The sequence below is a fragment of the Bubalus kerabau genome, chromosome 1 (assembly GCF_029407905.1).
Source record: "Bubalus kerabau isolate K-KA32 ecotype Philippines breed swamp buffalo chromosome 1, PCC_UOA_SB_1v2, whole genome shotgun sequence".
Lineage (NCBI taxonomy): Eukaryota > Metazoa > Chordata > Mammalia > Artiodactyla > Bovidae > Bubalus > Bubalus kerabau.
Window position 1 is genome coordinate 239,798,455 of NC_073624.1, and position 22,245 is coordinate 239,820,699.

The following is a 22,245-nucleotide window of genomic DNA, read 5'->3' on the forward strand; positions in this document are numbered from 1 at the left end:
TATCACACTACATACCCAAAATAATCTCTCTGGTAAAAGCCAGAGCTGAGATTTCAATCTATACCCATCAAGTCTTAAACCCAAGGACTTAATCACTATGCTACATCATCTCCTTGGAAGTGAGAAAGAAAAGACTACTGGGGAGGAATGAAAAGAGCAAGAAGGGAAGAAAGAAGAAGAGAAAGTGGGGGTAGAGGGAGAACACAGAGGAATGGGGAGAGAAAAAAAAAAAGGAAAACTGGAAAGATATGGTACATGTCATTAAGTTTCATGGAATATATTCAGGCAACACGACCCCTTCTACATGCAAAGTAATTCTGGGCATATGGTACAAACAGGAAGCGTTTCCAGGAAGAATATTTACTTCAAAGTAAAGTCTGAGACTAATAAGAATTTTGTTTAGTACTTCCTCAAGAGCAGGAAGCTTGATGGAAAATGTTAAGAACAGAAGAACTCAGCAGCAGAAAGGATTAGAGATGTGACCCGACCAAACCAAATCTGAGCTGTTAGATAAGCAACCTTTGGGGCTTTCACCAGCTTTGGGGCAACAGGCAGTATATGGTTCTTGGTACACACCTAAGCTGGTCTAGCATCCTGGTGGCCCATTGCTCCAGGCATATTTTCCCCAAAGACACCACCCACTCCAATAGAGAAATAACTGGAACGAGGTTTAAAACTACATTTGGATTTGGGCACCTCTTATGAAGAAAACCCAACTTAAAGAGCTTTGAAGAAGCAGCTAAAGCCTTCTGAGAGTCTTTTATCAACACCCAGGGTTACTTCAAGTGTTTAGCAGGAGAGAATTCTACAAGTCACTTAAAGATGTAACACAGCAAAGAGGCTACTGAGAAGAACAAAGATACTGGGGAGGCCCCCTCCAGGGCAGTGGAGGTTTATGGGGATTGACTTCCCACTGGACTGACGGACCAGACACAGGATTAGGGAGGGCTTTGAAAAAAGTCCTGTCCTCAGAAAGGGTTTTTGTTTCCTCCTATGAGAAAACATGATTTAAAATTTAAAGTCAGCCTTGCTCTGCATTTACATGAGAATAACTGGCCACAATAAATCAGATCAGGGATGCGATATCCAGCTCTTTTGTTCCGATCCAGTTGGGATTCACTTTGCTCCCTCAGTCTGATGGAGCAGACACCAGAGAAGGGCACAGCTGGCAGCTGAGAATCCTCAAGTGTCCCTGGTCTGAAGCACCAAAGATGGAGAGCTGCACGCCTGTCCCCACAAGTGAAGCCAGCTTGCAGGCAATCTGTGTTTAGTCAAATTCTTTCCTCCCACCCCCAGAAGTCTGCTTTTATTTGCATAGATTAGGCCAGGCTGTTTCTGTCTCGGTTGTGTGGGGGTTTCTCTTTTTCATTGATTATGGATTTTTACAGACTTGCACATACGCATGCGCAAATCCTCTCACACGCACTCAAAAGCAATACCTTCGTTTGGGATGTTGTTTTTCAGCCCCAGGACATTTTGTTTTTAAAGGAAAAATTCCAAGTGATCTTTTCTCCTAAGAAACAGTGTTGGCTCACCCTATCCAGAAAACCAAGCCTCGCATCTTGAAATGCCATGGATGTTGAAGAAAATGAAGTGTGAGCTTCTGTGGGAGGGGATGGAACGGTTGGGGAGGGGGGGGTGGGGGTGTTGCTGCAGGTTTCCAATGAGCTGAGTGGTTGTTCGGATACAAAGAACAGAGAGAATTTATGACCCATCTCGACGCCTTTGCTAGAGAGTGGCGACAAGCAGGTAAACTGAGCAAACCATCCAGGTCTGGCAGCACCAGCCATGAATGTGTGACCCTTGGTAGGGGCATTTAATGATAATGATCAACAGTCTTCGGTGCGGTTCACCAATTAACAGAGACTCTCTTTTGTTAGAAATGATGTAATGTCACAGTGACTGTGAACAGCCAGCTATATCAGTGGGGAAGTTTTTGTACCCGTTTCTTTGAAAATTTTATTTTTCCAAATCAGAGAGAGGTGAGTCTCTCTCTTAGAATACTTAAAAAACTAAGTCTTCCTATCTATGGTCCACAGTTTGGGGCAGGATCAGCAAAAGCATTTTTTCATACTTTAAATTTCCCACACACTTACACACGTGCATGCACACCCAGGACTTCTCTCTCTTATCCTTAACTACTTTGTGGGACTTGCAGATCGGCCACTTTTATCTTTGATCTTAATTCCCCCGTCTGATACAGGTTTTCCAAGATGTGATTTCTTAAATTGATGGCAATTTTTTTAATGGTTAAAAAAAAAAAAAATCCCAATAATGATGGGTCCCCTAGCTATTTTCTTTTGAGAACTTAAGTAATTTAATGAGGATGATTTTTTTTTTTAACTTTTATGGCCAGGTGGCTCAAGGGGATATTTTGTTGAGCACTGATTAAAAATAATTTCTTCTAAATGAGACCTGACCACAGAATGGAACCATTAATGGGCAGAGACGCTGTCACCAAAGCGGAATCACGCTTGATTGCCTCTCGTTCCTCCTACAACACGAGCGTTTTCTTCTTCTTTTTCTTCTCCTTTTCTTGTTCTTAATGGCAGAGTAAATAAGCAGCCAGCGAGGCCTAAATGTTTTCGACCAAAAACAGAGTCCAAACTCCTCAGAGAAAACATTTGGCCTCTGTGGTTTTGTAATATGTTCCAGAACACCGAGTTCAGTGAAGAACATTGTGAAAAACTCCCATCCATCGGAATGATGGTGGGGAATGTTACAGTATCAGAAGTTTCAATTGGTCCTTTTCCTGCAGGCCTATAATGAGGCTTGTAAAAAAAAAAAAAAAAAAAAAATTGCGCTATGTGGAAGTTCTCATGGGAAAAATGAATGGCAAGAAATCCTAGCTTTAAAAGAAACAGCTAATCTGCTAGTTTGATTGTTCTTCAAAACTTACGCTGAACCAATGAGCCTAATTAAAAACACTTGGCCTACTTCTATAAAGCATCATAGCTTTCTCTATGCTTCGTTTGTATACACCACCAAACTCCAGATAGACTATTATTTTTTCAAGTGCTTGCTAACAAAGTGCTGACTTTGTTGGGATGGCTGAGCTAATTTCTTGAACTCAGTGTGAAACCTTAGCTAAACAAAATTGTGGTAATTTTCCTTAATTTGTAAAAGTGATTGGAGTGCAAATAAAATTTTCCTCTTGGGTCAATCCTATAATTTTCAATTAACTAAAACTAATCGTCAGGCAGGCACCAAACCTGCATTTTGTTTAAAGGACTGGGAGGCATTTCCAAGGGTCAGGATGCATTAGCTGTTTTTATAATTTTGAGAGAGAGGGTTGAGTCGGGAGAGCGAGTCACTGAGAAGCATGGTTGATTTTGTTCCTCCTATTAAAATACAACAGGAAAGACGCTTTGAGATAAAATGTCACAGTAAAATATAATTTGTCCATTTAATTGTATGGTTCTAATTAGGATGTGTTAACACAGTTATCCCTTCATGCTCTGGAGTCTCTTTGTGTGAAAGCAACTTACACTCAGTACTTAATCTGGCTTTGTGGTCCTTTATTGATTAAAGAAGGAAACATGGGGCCAGTTTCTGGAGGCAACAACCCAGCAATGACTGCTACACAGCAGAGGACCTAGACTGTCCCCATAGCCAGTGTGGTCCTTGGACCAGGATCATCAGCCTCTCCTTGTGAGCTTGTTAGAAATGCAGAGTTTCAGATCCCACCAGGAGCTACTGAATCACAATCTGGATTGCAACAAAGATCCCTGGGTGTTCGGTTTACATGTAACACTCTGAGAATCTCTTTGACTACACACTGGGCACTTAGACTCTGCACTTGATATGTTTCCACAGAGAACCTGCCTGGTTCTCTCCATGTGACGTGAGGAAATTCACCCTCACCCTAGAAACCTAGCTTCTTAATGCAAGATAGGTCCATGTGCCAAGGCAGGTCCATGTGTTTGGGATGGCAGGAGGCAGTCATGGGGAACAAAATGAAGCTTAAAGGGAAAGAAAGCACCAAGCCAGAATTAAATATGAAAACCACCAAAAGTCTTTAAATGGCCATGACCAGGCTAGAAGAAAGTTGTATTGTGCACTCAAGCACATTCCTACTCCATAAAGCAAGCAAACCCCGACATGATGGCTTAACATCCAGAGACTCTTAGGACTGTATAACACTCCTCCTTGCTCATGCCACTGCCTTAGGTATCTAACCCATGATTTCAACAGATCCTGTCATTCAACAAGGACACCTAGATGAAATCTTATCTAATAATAATGGTAATAATAGTAGTAGTAGCAACTCATTTCACCATAAATGAGGTGAAACAGAGAAAATGGGTCTTAAGAAGAAATAGATTTTAGAATAAAATAACACTTATACACACAAGATTGAGTCAAAGACCCACAAGGTCAAGACCGCTCTGTCCACCATCTGCAGTAGTTCTTACCTGTGTAAATGAATCTTCCAGGTGTCCCTTTGCAGAACTGTTTGGATTTGTAGGACAAGGTGACCTCTACAACACCAGGGATATGCCGAGGAGGAGTCTGCACACGGATGGCATGAGGAGTAATCAACTAGTGGGAGACATTTGGGGGAAAAAAAACATTGTCATTGCAATATGTAAAGGACTCATTTCACAGCTTTCTTATCGGTTCTCAATAAACATAGTCTTCAAACACCTAATTAACCTGTCCATGTTTAAATACAATCATGATGGAACCTGTATAAAAGACACTGACAACAATATTTACAAGTGCTCTGAGAACAGTCATAACAACTTTATCTTTATGCCATGTTTTCCTACATGGCAGGCACTCTGCTTCCTGGTTTGAAAAGTGAACCTGGTCTAATGAAATGATTTATCTACTACAGGATATCCTTTGGAAAAATCTCTGTTTTAAGGCAGACACCCAAATCAGCACTGAGCTCTGCCACACCTCTCCAGAAGCTGGTGGGCCTGGTGTTTGAACTGAGCCCTTCAACATGTGCAAAACACAGAGGTAGAAAATCCATGGTCGAGGTGCTCTGATGAGCTGCAGAGCCCATGTAGGAAATGCCCCGAAGACCATTTGGTGCATTAACTACCAGAGGAACAATCAAAGAGCTTTAAAGGGGAAACCCAAGAAGCTTTCTCCCTGGAACAGCTGAGAGGTCTGGCAAGACTAAGGACTGTCCATAAAAGGGAGCTAGAAGCTGGGGAGGGGCTGGAGGATGATCAGTGGTCCATTATGCAATGTCACGTGCACAGGGAGAAAGTTCATTTCTGAACCCTGTTGGCAATCAGAGCACACTGCAAAGCAGAACTTGCTTTTTAGTACTCTTATCATTGTTTATATAACTAAAATGTTATTAATGGCCATAAAACTGGCATTATCTGCTTCTTTGAAAACTTCAGCCCTTGTAGTTGACCTCTCATGGTGCTGGACTCTCTGTGCTCTCTCTCTGGTGTGTGCAACTGCCTGTTCCTTGACTGCTTTCAGATTTGTTTAGCTCAGGGCTGCAATACTGAGTTGGTATGTAATGGGTGATCATTTGGACTAACTCATGTTTGTGCTGTTCTTATAACTTAGAAAGGGCTTTTGTTTCAATGTGCAAATTTAAATATTTTGTCCAGAGAAGGCAATGGCACCCCACTCCAGTACTCTTGTCTGGAAAATCCCATGGACGGAGGAGCCTGGTGGGCTGCAGTCCATGGGGTCGCTAAAAGTTGGACACGACTGAGCGGCTTCACTTTCACTTTTCACTTTCATGCATTGGAGAAGGAAATGGCAACCCACTCCAGTGTTCTTGCCTGGAGAATCCCAGGGACGGGGAGCCTGGTGGGCTGCTGTCTATGGTGTAGCACAGAGTCGGACATGACTGAAGTGACTTAGAAGCAGCAGTCCAGAGAATCACAGACAACTCCATGAGGATCAAGGTGACAGCACAAATGCCAGCCCCTGAGTCCCACCTAGGTAAACAGTCCCAGCACAAAGGCCTGGCAAAAAGAATGTAAGAAAGTGGCTCCTGCTAAAATCTGCAAGTGATTTCTACCAAATGATCTTTCTTGAAACATAAAGGTCATCTGCACAGAAATCACTTAAAGTTAGTAATTAGAAATGCCTATCCTCTTTGGCCACCTCATGCGAAGAGTTGACTCATTGGAAAAGACTCTGATGCTGGGAGGGATTGGGGGCAGGAGGAGAAGGGGACGACAGAGGATGAGATGGCTGGATGGCATCACCGACTCGATGGACGTGAGTTTGAGTGAACTCCGGGAGTTGGTGATGGACAGGGAGGCCTGGCGTGCTGCGATTCATGGGGTCGCAAAGAGTTGGACACGACTGAGCGACTGAACTGAACTGATCCTCTCCCATAGAATGTGTGCACCCTTATTTGCTGGAAATACACAAAAGATTCTTCAGGAATACCATACTTATGTGGAACTGCTGGAGACTGAGTTCTCAATGGCTATGTTTTTGGATGGCTAAGGGTTACCCGTAAAAGCACAAAAAATATTTACTTAAGATTTTGACCTTTTCATATTGAAATTCTTCCAAAATGCATTATATGTTTTCTAAAATAAGCAAAATATATATAATTTAATTTAGCCTTAATAAATCAAGACTTTCATTTGAAATACCTCTTGTTATATCTTAGTTCTATTTATCTTAGATCGGTGTATCTTCTATAATACAGAAAAGGCCTAAGTGACCATGAGGTATGACGGGCTATTTTCCCCTGCAGTAAATGGCCCTGGATACTTATGAGTTTTAAATTATTTCTATTTTGTTCATTTTCTTTGTCTTTTTTCCTCCTAGCGTCCTTTGCACCTTCTGTACTTCTCTTCTAATCTTTAAGGATAGGAAACAGGAAATCTAGTTTATTATTGTATAGAGAATAAGAGAAGGAAGGAAGCTCTGAAGAGCAGTAAAAGATGATCTTCCAAAATCAAGTGTGTGTTTAATCTCAACTGATCGGACAGTGTTCTTACAATGCTGGGATTAACACTAGTTGAGTACCAGGGTAGGAGGTTACCCACTATGTCATCGAAGGTTTTACTTGCAAGTACTAATTTGGTCAGGTCATTTGTATGTATTCTCATCTGCTTTTTTCAGATATGAAAACAGAATCAAAAATTGTTAAACTGCTTGCACAAAATCACCCTCGTAAGAGCAAAAAAGAGCAAAAGTGACCCTGATAACAGTTCAAAAAATGATAGGGAGTAATTCTATCTAATCATAAAGAAGAAATGTTCATATTTATATCTTTAAACATTTTAAAGCTAGCATCAAACTCAAAATTTTCAGATCCAACACTATATGTATATGTGCTGTTTTTAAATTCACATGCTATTCATTTTTCATTTTCTACCTGGTCCCTGGTTGTGCCTTTGATGGTGGAAGTTGCCATATAGTTATTTTCCAAACAACTGGCATGCTTCTATTCTAAAAGTTACTTGGACTGTAGAGTAAGATTAAATCACAATAATATTTAGGAGAACTTTCAGACAGAGAATATTTCACCTACCCTCCCTTTTCTCAGGGGGAAATACATTTTAAAAGATGGAAAGATATCAGTAAATAGATAACAGAGACATCTTTTTAAGTATAAGGACCTATGAGTTGATAAACTATGGAACAAAATTGATTTAGAAAATTTATAAAATTTACAAACTGATTAGATATGACTGCAAAGAAACTACTTAAGAGAGCAGGGGGTCGGCATAAAGGAAATTGAAACATTTTCATTTACAATTTCATTTTCCATTTTAATCAATCAGTCTAACTAAAGCAGAGATTCACTATTGAAATAACTGTCCTTTGCAAATAAGGTGGAATATGAATCATCATTAGAGAATGAACTTGTTGATGTTTTCCCTGCTGTAGATGTTAGTCTGGGAACAGGTTCTCACACTGACACATGATATTGATGGCATTCAGAAGGAAAAATTGTATCTAACCACTATCAACTAGATAGTGGAGAGGTTTATTTATTAATCACTCAAAGAGTTACAAATTTATTGCAGGAAGGAATGCTAGTAATCATTTAAAATGAATGCTCTCATTTTAATAGCTAAATACACAAAAGTCCAAAAAAGTCTAGTGGCTTCAAAAATTGATCCAACATCTTAGGGGAAAGATAGGGTCTAGATTTGGAAGTCTAGTACCCACAACCCACCCCAAACCCCTCCCCCATCTCAGGATAAACTTCCCACATTGTTCTAACTGGGCTGAACTAAAGGCAGCCCCTCTAAGTTACAGAAGGAAGAAGGGCTCTAGTATAAGTCTAAATTTTTCAAACTTTCATCATTGCAATAGCACTTCCTAAGTTTCGCCATGTCTATAAACAACCCATACCCATACAATTATGTAATTAAAAATTTTAATTGGTTAACTTTTTGCTTTGTTGTTGTTCAGTGGCGCAGTTGTGTCCAAGTCTTTGTGAACTTTTTGTTTCAAATAACTTATTTTAAAAGGACACTATATTACTATTGCAACTGGTTGTGGTAATCTTAAAGCTAATATGATGTTGTTAAATTCTAGTTAGATGATGTTGACAACCTGAATGGGTTTATTGAAAAGGGAGTTGAGCTAGTGTTAGAATACAGACTAGTTTGCTCCAACTGAGACTTTCTCCCTTAACATAAATCAGAAGGATTAAAGGAGAAATAAAAGGAGAATCACTTTCTCACGATGATTCAGTTCTATTTAATGTCTGTGGCAAATCCAAAACGGTCTCCTGTACAACCAGGGGCACATGCCCCACACTTTGGGAAATTCTGCTCTAAGTGATTCGAAAACAGATTCGCTCTCTTGGCTTAACTTCCTTAAATCACAAAACGAACAATTTGAGTTAAAAATAAACATACTTCTGAAACCCTGTAGCATCTGATACTACTTTCTTCCTTTTTGGAAGTCTATACTTTCTTCACTTCTGTGACACTAATTATAAGACCTAAGCCTCAGAGACTGTCTGATGGTTTACCAAAGCACTTTCACATTCACTATCTTTTTAAAGCCCATCCTTATGGGATATGTATTCCACATAAGCAAAAATTGAGAGTCAGACAAGTTAACTAATATTATTTGGAAACAGCAGGAAGAAAATGAACCTCTTATCCGTGTAAATAAGTGTTTTCCAGAGCTCCTCTCTTATTCATTGATTCCTGATCTCTTCCTGTGCCAACTATTTCCTTCTGCCAATTTGTTAATTGTAGACATTTCACAAGTCTGTTCTAGATTTTTTTTTCTCTTTCATTTGCCTAACAATTCTTGAATTCACTCACTGGCTCAACCACGTTAGCTAAACTGACTTCCAAGTCTACGCCTGCGGCTTTGATCTCTTTGGCCAAACACCACATTTTTATCAGCAACAGAGTAACAGAATCTCCCCTTATGTATCTTACTGCCACTTCAATCTCAACAGGATGCAAGATCATTTATCATCTTACTACCTATAACCGTACTTCCTGATCCTGTGTTCCCTCTCTCAGCTAAGAGAACACTACCCTTTGAATAACCCAAAATAGAAACCTTGGGATTATCTTTTTTTTCTCCCTTCAAATTTTTTTTTAGTCATGTTGACTCTACCTTCTACTGAATTTCACTGGCGCCTTTCTCCTTTATCTTGTTCAGGCTGTCACCATTTCTTACTCAGACAATTGCAATATTATAAATGCCTTCTAAAATGGCCTTTCTCTGCTTCTACTTTCTCAACCAGAATTGTCCTCTTCAAACCAACCTCATTATGCCATGCCCTGACTCAAACCCTCACCTGCTCCTTCATGTATGGTATGTAGTCTAGACTCCTTAGCATGGTAGCCAGGTGCTCCAAGGCTTGAGAGCTGACTGCCCTTGCAAGTCATCCTTCCTACTCTGCCCTTCCACACTCTGGAGAGAAGGCCATGTGGATATATGAAAATAGCCTACCATCTTTGCCTTGTTCATGCCATTCCTTGCCTAAACATTCCCCTACTGCTATTTCTCTTGTTCCTTAATACCCTGAAGAGATGTTCCCTCTTCCAGTAAGTTTCACCTGATCTTAAGAGTCACAGTTACTCCCACCTTTGTAAAAATTTATATAATTATGGAATGCATACTCGAGAACTTAGCATTCTATTCTACCTTGTGCTATAAAGATTTTCTTAAATATTTTTTTCTCATTAAACAATCCTTGAGGTCAGCAACAGGGTCTCATTCATGTCCATACCCTCTAAAGTATTTAAAGTAATACCTCATATACAAGATATTTCCCAAAATATTTCTGACATAAATTCTTGTATAAATTAGGCCTGAATTCTACTACATGTTTGACTGCATTAAGCTAAGTAATAAGAGTCCACCCTATCCATAATACAGGATCTCCTATCTTTTCTCCTTGGAAGAAAAGCTATGACAAACCTAGACAGCATATTTAAAAGCAGAGACATTACTTTGTCAACAAAGGTCCGTATAGTCATAGCTATGGTTTTCCTAGTAGTCATGCATGGATGTGAGAATTGGACCTTAATAAAGAAGGCTGAATGCCAAAGAATTGATGCTTTTGAGCTGTGGTGTTGGAGAGACTCTTGAGAGTCCCTTGGACAGCAAGGAGATCAAACCAGTCAATCCTAAAGGAAATCAGTCCTGAATATTCATTAGAAGGACTGATGCTGAAGCTCCAATACTTTAGCCACCTGATGCGAAGAGCTAACTCATTCGAAAAGACCCTGATGCTGGGAAAGACTGAAGGCACAAGGAGAAGGGGACAACACAGGACGAGATGGTTGGATGGCACCACCAACTCAATGGACATGAGTGAGCAAGCTCCAGGAGATGGTGAAGGACAGGGAAGCCTGGTGTGCTGCAGTCCATGAGGTTGCAAACAGTTGCAAACACGACTGAGCAGCTGAACGACAACAACTATTCATAAAAGCCCACCATTCTTAACCTAATAATATTTAACCTTCATCTCCTAACTTGCCCTTAAAATTATCTAGCTGGCCCAGCACTCAGACCCCTGCATGAGACCACTGCTCAGATATCATCTAAGAGGTAAAAAAGATGTCTAAAGGTCTGTGACTCACTCCAGTGAGAATGGATAAGGTGAAAGAAAGAAAAAATATTTAAGCAATACAAAAAAGTATTATAATTTAAGCCATACAAAAAAGGGCCACAAAAGATCATCTCTCCAATAGTAGCATTTATCTCTAGACTGATGATGTTAATGTGATACAGCTTCTCTCTCCCCATTCTTCCTATGTGTGTGCACATGTGTATTTGTGTGTGTGAGTATACATGTGCTTGCACAGGAAATAATAGCCATATAAACAATACTGGAATAAATAAATTCACATATTTATAGGTATTAATTATGAGAAGAATCTTACTAAAATCAAAAGTAGAATACTATCAGTTTGTGCAATATGTATTGCATGTGACTTAAATAAGAATTAGATATATATTTGCATGGAAGAAAGGCTAAAAGAAAGATCATCAGGGTCAAGAAAAGTTACAAGATGGTAAAGTTACAGGTTACTATATTTTCTTCTGCATACTTCCCTGAATTCTCAAGCTTCTCAACCATACTGCTACTGCTACTACTAAGTCGCTTCAGTCGTGTCCGACTCTGTGCGACCCCATAGACGGCAGCCCACCAGGCTCCCCCGTCCCTGGGATTCTCCAGGCAAGAACACTGGAGTGGGTTGCCATTTCCTTCTCCAAACCATAAGAAGGCATTAATATCATAATTAGAAGAAATCACTTTTAAGTGTGATATTACAATGAAAGAAACACACACAGTTTCTGCAAAGCCCCAGTAGAGGCTGCTGGCACACCAAGGACTTACCAGCAAACAGTAGTTATACTCTCTCTGAGCTACCTATATGAGCGCTTTCTCTTCATATCAGAGCACAGGAGCACAAGAGTCCTGAGTGGCCACCAGGTGAGGCATGCTTCTGGGTACAAAGTGAAGCTTCTGTGGCCATGAGAGACAAGACACAGACATGGAGGTCGTGGGTGGGGCCTGTCCTTGATCAAAGTGGGAGACAGGAGAGAGGAACGCCTCTGTCTGTGGATGCACAGAGCATCATGGAAATGCACAGAGGTGGAAGCAAAACCCCCAAGAGGCAGTCTGCAAAGTCTGGAGTCCAGACAAGGGACACGGGAGAGGATACTTCTCCATGCAGTTTTTTTTTTTTAATTTTATTTTTAAACTTTACATAATTGTATTAGTTTTGCCAAATATCAAAATGAATCCGCCACAGGTATACATGTGTTCCCCATCCTGAACCCTCCTCCCTCCTCCATGCAGTTTTTATATGTCTCAAAAGTATGGTGGGTGAATGAGAGTACCCAGTATTTTAAAATATTAATGGAGACATATTGGAGAATTCTGGGAGAAAGGGGCAAGTCTTGGGAATCACTTTCTTCTCTGAGAGCCGGTAGCACTTACTATCTGTACTCCTCTGTGTGCTAAGTGCATGCGTGCTAAGTCGCTTCAGTCGTGTCTGACTCTGCGCAACCCCATGGACAGTAGCCCGCCAGGCTATTCTGTCTGTGGGATTCTCCAAGCAAGAATACTGGAGTGGATTGCCATGCCCTTCTCCAGGGGATCTTACAGACCTAGGGGTTAAACCCGTGTCTCATTGTGTCTCCTGAACTGGCAGGCAGGTTCCTTACCACTAGTGCCACCTGGGAAGCCCCTTATCCCTCTGGTTCACATTAAACGGATGGTGATAATGACCTTGATGGTGACCTTAGGAGCAATTGACTTTTCATTGTCTTCTAACTATGTGCCAAGCTATCTGAGAAGCTAACTATGTGAGAAGCTCTTTCAGTGATTTTTGCTCTTAAGGGCAAGCATGGGTATTAGCTGGTTCACACATATGAAAAATGAATTTCAGCAAAGTTAAGAAAAATGATCAAGGAATGGATATGAAGCATTAAGTCTGCCTATCTGGTGACCACCACTGCATAACTGTCCCTCCCTACTTCTACTTACTGTTTTTCTATAATTCCTGGTACTTGTACTTTTCATCCTACCTCCACTGTTGACAGGATGGAATGGGTCCCCAGTCTCTCCTACATCTAAAAAAGTTCTGGGAACGTAGTAGGTCCTCAAAATACCCTTTCTCATTGGTGAGAAGCTGGCTGGGAATTATTTCCCACCAAAACAAAAAAGCAATTCCAAGGTAAGCCTTCATGCATGTTTTCCAACCAATGGAACTATATGAAATAAATGCAATTTGAAGTTCCAAGCCACAACACAAAAAAATAACTGGGATTACTAGAAAGCACACCAATGATTTTTCCTTATTATGCTTTGGACTTAATATTTTAGCCTTAATCATTTTCAACACTAAAAAGTTAAAAGGAAAAAAAAATAACCCTCCAAAACAAGCAAAGCCTTAAAGAGAAGAGGTAAAAGGAAGGAAAGGTTTCTTCTCTAGAAAAATAATTAACAGTGATGACTAGAAAAAGCCTAAAGTAGGCACTGATAGGGTAGTTTTTAGGTATCACCCATCCAAGAGTCTGGGTTCTAAGGGACACTGGCCCATTCATCCACCGTCACGCTCTGTGCCTCAGTTTACCATCTTATCCTGCATGTGTTCTGTTCTGTTGGAGTACTGATAATAATGTTAAATATGCTTTGTGTTGGGTAGAGCTTCTCCAGGGATCCTAAAGCACTTTCCAGATTAATTTTTTAATTTATATATTAATAATTCTCACAGCATTCTCCCTCCTCCTCAGTGAGGGTAATAATATCTATCTCTTTTGAGATAGGCAGGGGGTGTTGAGTGATGGACATAAAACAGACACTTAAATAAGGAAACTATAACATAAAAGCATAATTAAAGCTTCCAAACCAAATCGACTAAGGATTTTTAAAGAGACACCACAGTGTTGGTGACCATACAAGCAAACTTATTGTCCTTCCACTCTGGGGTGTTCACTTTTCTGTAGTTAAACATGGTGTTTAAAAAAACATTGTTTTCTGGAGTTCTTAAAGAAAGCTGAAATATGATCAGCATGTATGCTGGGGGACTGTGCTGGCTGAACCTACATATTTTATCTCTATTTCCCTGAAGTGGATACAACATAAATCAAGGAATGCCAGTTCTTCTCCCAAGTTCCTCAGTGTATTCTGGTTTGTTCCCTAATCAGAGTTCCTTGGGTTTCGTAAGACAGATTTTTTCATTCCCAAGAATTGCCTGTCTCAAAGGCAGTATACGATTTCTCAGGGAACGTGAGAGAAAGCCTGTGGAAGCATTTACTGTTTCACAAACATTCTGGTTTCCTTTTGTCCCTTCAAGAAAATAACTAAACCAATGTTTAGCAAAATATGTTGGGTCACATGAATTCCCAAAGATAAACTTTATGTATGAATTGCAGAGGAGACTTTGGAAACTGAAGTAGCAAAAACTGAGTTAAATAGGGGATTTAAAATCTAGCTTTTGAACAGTCAGCAGTATCTCCTAAGGCCGTCTAAAATTTCTCTCATATCGGTATCGACATAGACACAGACACATAGAGAAGAGATAGAGATCTATTTTCCAATTGACTGTCTGCATCTCCCAATGAGAATACAAGCCCCATAGGATATGAACTTGGTCCTTCTTGTTTTCTCTACTCTGTTTCCAGTTTTAAGAGTGCCTGGGAAATTAGCAGACATTCAATAAATACTTGTTGAAGATTGAATGAGTAAATACTGTGACACCGTTAACTGCCACTAATAATTAGTAAAGATTCAATAACATCCCTTATGCATCCGCCAAAAAGATATCATCAATACTACTCCATTCAAAAAAAACTTTTTATACTGAAGAAAAAAAAAATTTTTTTTAACTTTGCTCCCACAGACTTCCTGGCAGCCTCATTAAACATTCACAAAAATATACTGCCCAATTCTTCTGACCAAGAAACTAACCAGGTCCCTAAATCAATGCAGTTAATTGTACAAAACAAAACAGCAATAAGATCATCTTTCAAAATAACAGATCGAGGAGAAAAAGGCTAAAATAAATACATTATACTTGAACTACCTTTGGTTTTTGTGGGTTGATTGATTTATTTATTTTTCGGTAATTTATTTTTTAAATAAACTTTCTCCAGCTCTCTTCCCAGGATGTAAATCTTGTGCCAATTGGGCCCCATTAAAGACTGGATCCCGTCCTGACCATCTGGGAGCTGGAAAAGCGCTGGTGAGTTTCTGAGGTCCAGAGTATTCCAGACGGAGCGGACTGGACACCAGTAACGCCAGCCCCTGTGGTTTGAAAGTGTACAATGGGCTCTTTCTCGAGGCTTGTTTTTCTACATTCAGTCAAGAAGGAATATCATTCCGTAGTTGGGCCCGGCTTAGGGTCCTGGGTTGTTGCTTTCTTTGTTTGCAAATTAAAATATAAAAGAAAAAGAAAGGCCAGATACATCTTTGGAAGGGGCTGAGTGTTTGTCATCAAAGTTGGCCATTTGCAGGGCACAATCTCGCCTGCAAAGATATAGGAATTAGGAACGAAAAACACAAGAACCAAAAGGTAGAGTAGCAAGCTGTGAATTCACCTTTCACCAAAAAGTCTTTCAGGTTCTTGCGGAGCTCTAAGAAAAGGATATCAAAGCTGTAAGACACTAAAGAGTGACTCATTCTAATGTTCTTGGACGGTATAGTTCCTGTCTGCATCCCATTTACAGTGATCCTTGCACATATATTCAGTAATTCCCAATTTAACACGTGCCTCCAGGAAGTGAGCTCTGCAGAAAACTGAAGCCAACACCCTAAACACTGTGCTTTCACTGAAATCTTTCGAGGACACGTTACACACATCTTGCTGTTTCAGACAGAAGATATTGAATATAATTGCCATCTCTTTCTTGATTACTCAGGGCCACTGTCATTATGAACAGTCATTAACGTGCAGTACAGTAATATAGTTCTGCATCTGCTTTTTAGGTTTTCCTTTCCTGCCCTTGACATTAAGGCTGTCACTTCTGCTGTCAACGAGCCTTCTTCTAATAACCCGCCTATACTTTGCTCCTTCTAATTTGCTATGTTCTGGGAAAACAGATAACATAGTTTGTTTAAAACTCCTGTTCTGGTTACCTCAAAATCTGTTATCTTATTTACCTTTTTTTCTTGTTGTTTTTTGCTCACTTCCGGTTTCATGCTGAATTCTGGAGAGTTGCAATGACTCTACAACGGTCTTCTCTGGGTCCCTGGGGTTACACTGCATTCTTTTTAGATGGTTAAAAGATAACTCTAGAGTCAAATGGATTTTGGTTCAAGACCAGATTTTGCAAATTACCAGCTGTGGGATCTTCTGAAAGTCACTCAACCTCTCTGGATTCGGTGTCGTCTGGGAAAGGGGAGGAGCTAGCTATCTAACTAGTGTTGCTGTTTAGTCACTTCGTCATGTCTCTTTTGTGGCCCCATGCACTGTAGCCCACCAGTTTCCCCTGTCCATGGATTTCCCAGGCAAGAATACTGAAGTAGGTTGCCATTTTCTTCTCCAGGGGATCTTCCCAACCTAGGGATCGAACCGGCATCTCCTGCAAGTCTCCTACATTTATTATAGGGTTAATTGACTTAACACCTATAATGAGTTTAGGTGAAGGCCTCACATTATCCATCACTTAAAAAGTGTTAGTTTTATTACTACTTAATCCTCACCATAACCAACAGATTTACACTAAGGTATTTATGTGCATCCTTATTGCACAATAAATATACCTAAATATAAGCTACCTAATTATACCTGTATTAACAAAACCTAAACTGCAATCTATCTGGTACTGACACTATGATGCAGCATTGAATATAACAGTTGCTAAAAAATAGCATTTGTCTGCTTGAATGAATGAATGACCAAAAGAAAGTAGAAGTCGTGTCATTCAACACTATTTGGTATAAATTAATGCCTCTAACATGTAAGGCTCTGTGCTAGACACGGTAAAGGACTAAGCTGAATTCAGTATAGATCCTGCCTTCAAGGCAGAGAACAGCCTCATAAGTCAGAATAGGAAGTGATAAGGAACATAAGATGGTACAGATAAGTATATTAGGAATTTACAAAGAAGAGAAAATATTTTATATCTAGAGATGTGAGGGAAGATTTCACGGACCAAAAAAAAAAATGTTTTGGGGGGATCTTAAAGGACAGATGTATCTGGGCACAGAAAAGAGGGAAAGGCATTGTGGAAGGAGGAATGGAATAAACAAACACACAGAGGAGAGAAATTAACGCAGGCATAAAGAGCTGCAAACAACTCATTGTGATTGAAGCAGAAGTTAAGATGAATGACGGGTTAGGATGCAGAGAAGAAAGGTCAAAGCGTTACATGGCTGTGCTTGAATCCCAAACGACAGCATCATGGCTTTAGGAAATAGGAAACCAGTAAGGCTGATCAGGAGGAAGATTTCAGCTCAGATCATCAGGGAGCCATTCCAGCAGTAAGCACTGAACACATGGATGAAATCAGCACAACGCTATATAAATATCGATTTCCTTCACTAAAGTCACAAGACTACAGCCAGGTGTGAATTCTGTCCTTGATTCTTGTTAAAATTAGAAATGCATCACACTTTGGGTTTTTCCATTTTTAAGTTACATATGTGTACATTTTGAATGCACTGTAAACAAATAACTGAAAATGTCAACCTAAATGTGTTTTTAACTATCTCATAATTATCAACATAGATGATAGATTTAAAATTCCTTAGTCATTAAAAATAACTATACAGACTAGAGCATTTTAAAGAATAAGTTGAGCATGTTTGTAACTATGTGACTATATTAAAAAGACAACTAGACTATTTTTACATTGTTTTTAAATATGCTGACTCATTTAGAAATCATTCCCTATAAGATAAGTTGAACGTGAAAGGTATTTATCAGAGCCATACTCAAAGTGTGATATAAGTGATTCACACTGCTCTTTTTATTCTTAATGAATGAAGTGTACAACTTGGCATTAAACATCTGCCTCCTAATAGATGATCAATAAGTATATGTGGAATATAGAGTTGGAAACATATATTTAGGAAAAAGTAGGGAACTAGGAATTATTTAAAGCCTGTGCATTTAATAAACTTTAAATTAAATTTATACCTGTAAGCTTCAATATTTGTAAAATAAATGACACAGCTGTTTACACTGTACCCTATTTATATTATAAATTTTTGAAAGAGATGATATTTGAGACAATGTCTTTCTCCACCTTTCTTAATTTTCTTTTTGATTTTAGTGGAATTGTATCTCATATAAATGTGTTACACATAATAGTCATTGGAATGGTGATGCCATCATGTATAAAACTTGGGATGGTTTAGTAAATATAAGGAAGTCTGGTGGCACTAGTGGTAAAGAACCCGCCTGCCAATGCAGGAGATGCAAGAGACGTAGGTTTAGTCGATGGGTTCAGAAGAGCCCCTGGAGAAGGGCATGGCAACCCACTCCAGTATTCTTGCCTGGAGAATCCCATGGACAGAGGAGCCTGGTGAGATACAGTCCACTGGGTCGCAAAGAGTCAGATGTGACTGAAGCAACTTAGCACATGGACACATGCTAAAAACAAAACAAAACAAAACAAAACAAAACTAGGGAAATGTCATGAGAAACATTGATAGAAAAGAAAATTGAATGGGCAGTACAGTTGGAGTCTGGAGAACTGGGCTAAAACCCCGGCTGCTGCTGCTGCTGCTAAGTCACTTCAGTTGTGACCAAGCAGCTAACCAGAGCAAGTCACTGCACCAGCAAGCTCCAGAACCTCTTTTGCCTCACTTTCAAAATAAAAGAGCTGCATCTAACAACTGGAAAGACTCCTCAAAGTCCTCAAAATTTCGTGACTCTGCATGTGGTTCAGTAAAAATCAAGGCCAGATATAAGGCCTCAGAAACTTATAGTGGGAACAAGTACGAGTTGTAGTCATTCATTCTTCGATGTCACAGAAGAGAAAATACCATTTATTTTTATTTACAACCCTCCCTCTGAGCTATGTGCACGAATGAGAATGGAAAGTAGATACATACACTACTATATGTAAAACAGATAGCTAGTGGGAAGCTTCCATGTAGCACAGGAAGCTCAGCTGGGTGCTCTGTGATGACTTAGAGAGGCAGAATGGGAGGGTGGAGGTGGGAGGGAGGCTCAAGAAGGAGCAGATGTATGTATACTTATAGCTGATTCATGTTGTTGTACAGCAGAAACTAACACAACATTGTAAAGCAATTACACTCCAATTAAAAAATAAATAATAATAAAAATTTAAATTAAAAGAAAGCAGATATGGAAAGGAAGGAAGACAGAAAATAAAAACTGTATTTAAAATCTTATTTTCAAACTTTTGGATTCAGGCAGCAAAATTTCTTCTCAGCCCCACAAGCTGCCATTTACCTAACTACAATCATCCAGAGGTCTCTCCTGTAGTGGCTTCTTTTGCCTTTTCCCTTTCTCTGGGAATGCAATTGAAGAAAACATCCATCTGGATTAAAAAGAAAATGTATGACCCTTGGATGAGGCTAATCAGTTCATACAGTGATGTAACTCTGACTTCTCCCATCTGAGATAAACGGTCCTGGCAATCTTTAAATATAGCTGTCCTACAAAATCACATGGCATCTAATGCCAAGTGTACAAGGACTAAAACCAGTTGCAAAATATGATTGAATTTCTGTTCAGAGCCTTGCAGCATTAAATAAGAATGGCTCCAAACATTGTTAGTCTAAGCTGAATAATACTCTGCAAATATTTCAGATTTTCTTATATCTACTCCAGCCCAATCACTTCATGACTGGGTTGCATGACTTTACTTCATTAACATGAAATCCACATGGACTTCAGCCATTGTTAACATATCTTTCTATAAGGTGATTCCTGGTGGGGGGAAAGGGTTCTGTGGTCACAAGAAACACCTGGAGTAACAGGCAAATTTGGCCTTCGAGTACAAAATGAAGCAGAGCAAAGGATAATAGAGTTTTTCCAAGAGAACACACTGGTCATAGCAAACACCCTCTTCCAACAACACAAGAGAAGACTACACATGGACATTGCCACATGGTCGACACCAAAATCAGATTGATTATATTCTTTGCAGCCAAGGATGGAGAAACTCTATACAGTCAGAAAAAAACAAGACTGGGAGCTGACTGTGGCTGAGATCATGAACTCCTTATCATCAAATTCAGACTTATATTGAAGAAAATAGGGAAAACCACTAGACCATTCAGGTATGGCCTAAATCAAATCCCTTATGATTATACAGCGGAAGTGAGAAATACATTTAAGGGACTAGATCTGATAGACAGAGTGCCTGATGAACTATGGAATGAGGTTCATGACATTGTAGAGGAGACAGGGATCAAGACCATCCCCAAGAAAAGGAAATGAAAAAAAGCAAAATGGCTGTCTGAGGAGGCCTTACAAATAGCTGTGAAAAGAAGAGAAGCAAAAAGCAAAGGAGAAAGGAAAGATATACCCATTTGAATGCAGCGTTCCAAAAAATAGCAAGGAGACATAAGAAAGCCTCCCTCAGCGATTAGTGCAAAGAAATAGAGGAAAACAATAAAATAGGAAAGACTAGAGATCTCTTCAAGGAAATCAGACATACCAAGGGAACATTTCATGCAAAGATGGGCTCAATAAAGGACAGAAATGGTATGGACCTAACAGAAGAAGAAGCTATTAAGAAGAGATGGCAAGAATACACAGAAGAACTGTATAAAAAAGATCTTCACGACCCAGATAATGACAATGGTGTGATCACTGACCTAGAGCCAGACATCCTGGAATGTGAAGTCAAGTGGGCCTTAGGAAGCAACTGTACGAACAAAGCTAGTGGAGGTGATGGAATTCCAGTTGAGCTATTTCAAATCCTAAAAGATGATGCTGTGAAAGTGCTGCACTCAATATGCCAGCAAATTTGGAAAACTCAGCAGTGGCCACAGGACTGGAAAAGGTCAGCTTTCATTCCAATCCCAAAGAAAGGCAATGCCAAAGAATGCTCAAACTACCACACAATTGCAGTCATCTCACACGCTAGTAATGCTCAAAATTCTCCAAGCCAGGCTTCAGCAATATGTGAACCACAAACTTCCAGATGTTCAAGCTGGTTTTAGAAAAGGTAGAAGAACCAGAGATCAAATTGCCAACATCCGCTGGATCATGGAAAAAGCAAGTGAGTTCCAGAAAAACATCTATTTCTGCTTTATTGATTATGCCAAAGCCTTTGACTGTCTGGATAAAAATAAACTGTGGAAAATTCTGAAAGAAATGGGAAGACCAGACCACCTGACTTGCCTCTTGAGAAATCTGTATGCAGGTAAAGAAGCAGCAGTTAGAACTGGACATGGAAAAAACAGACTGGTTCCAAATAGGAAAAGGAGTACATCAAGGCTGTATGTTGTCACTCTACTTATTTAACTTATATGCAGAGTACATCATGAGAAATGCTGGGCTAGAAGAAGCACAAGCTGGAATCAAGATTGCCGGGAGAAATATCAGTAACCTCAGATATGCAGATGACACCACCCTTATGGCAGAAAGTGAAGAGGAACTAAAGAGCGTCTTGAAAGTGAAAGAGGAGAGTGAAAAGTTGGCTTAAAGCTCAACATTCAGAAAACTAAGATCATGCCATCCGGTCCCATCACTTCATGGCAAATAGATGGGTAAACAGTGGAAACAGTGGCTGACTTTATTTTGCGGGGCTCCAAAATCACTGCAGATGGTGATTGCAGCCATGAAATTAAAAGATGCTTACTCCTTGGAAGGAAAGGTATGACCAACCTGGACAGCATATTAAAAAGCAGAGACTTGACTCTGCCAACAAAGGTCCATCTAGTCAAGGCTACAGTTTTTCCAGTGGTCATGTATGGATTTGAGAGTTGGACTATAGAGAAAGCTGACCACCAAAGAATTGATACTTTTGAACTGTGGTGTTGAAGAAGACTCTTGACAGTCTCTTGGACTGCAAGGAGATCCAACCAGTCCATCCTAAAGGAGATCAGTCCTGAGTGTTCATTGGAATGGCTGATGCTGAAGCTGAAACTACAATACTTTGGCTACCTGATGCAAAGAGCTGACTCATTGGAAAATACCCTGATGCTGGGCAAGATTGAAGGAAGGAGAAAAAGGGGACGACAGAGGATGAGATAATGGGATGGCATCACTGACTCAATGGACATGAGTTTGGGTAAACTCTGGGAGTTGGTGATGGACAGGGAGGCCTCATGTGCTGTGGTCCATGGGGTCGCAAAGAGTCAGACACAACTGAGCAACTGAATTGAACTTGGTCACAAAGTTTGGGACATGCAGCATACTATGTTTTAGA

General features: G+C 39.9%; 1 protein-coding gene across 15 annotated transcripts in view; it reads right to left on the bottom strand.

The window, feature by feature from the left end:
• EBF1 (EBF transcription factor 1) overlaps nt 1–22,245 on the bottom strand; it is a 429,773-nt gene that overhangs the window by 77,209 nt on the left and 330,319 nt on the right. For all 15 annotated transcript variants that reach the window (XM_055560798.1, XM_055560723.1, XM_055560715.1 and 12 more), the window contains one exon: nt 4,416–4,542. In XM_055560798.1, coding sequence (XP_055416773.1) covers nt 4,416–4,542 — 127 coding nt within the window. The remainder of the gene's footprint in view (nt 1–4,415; nt 4,543–22,245) is intronic.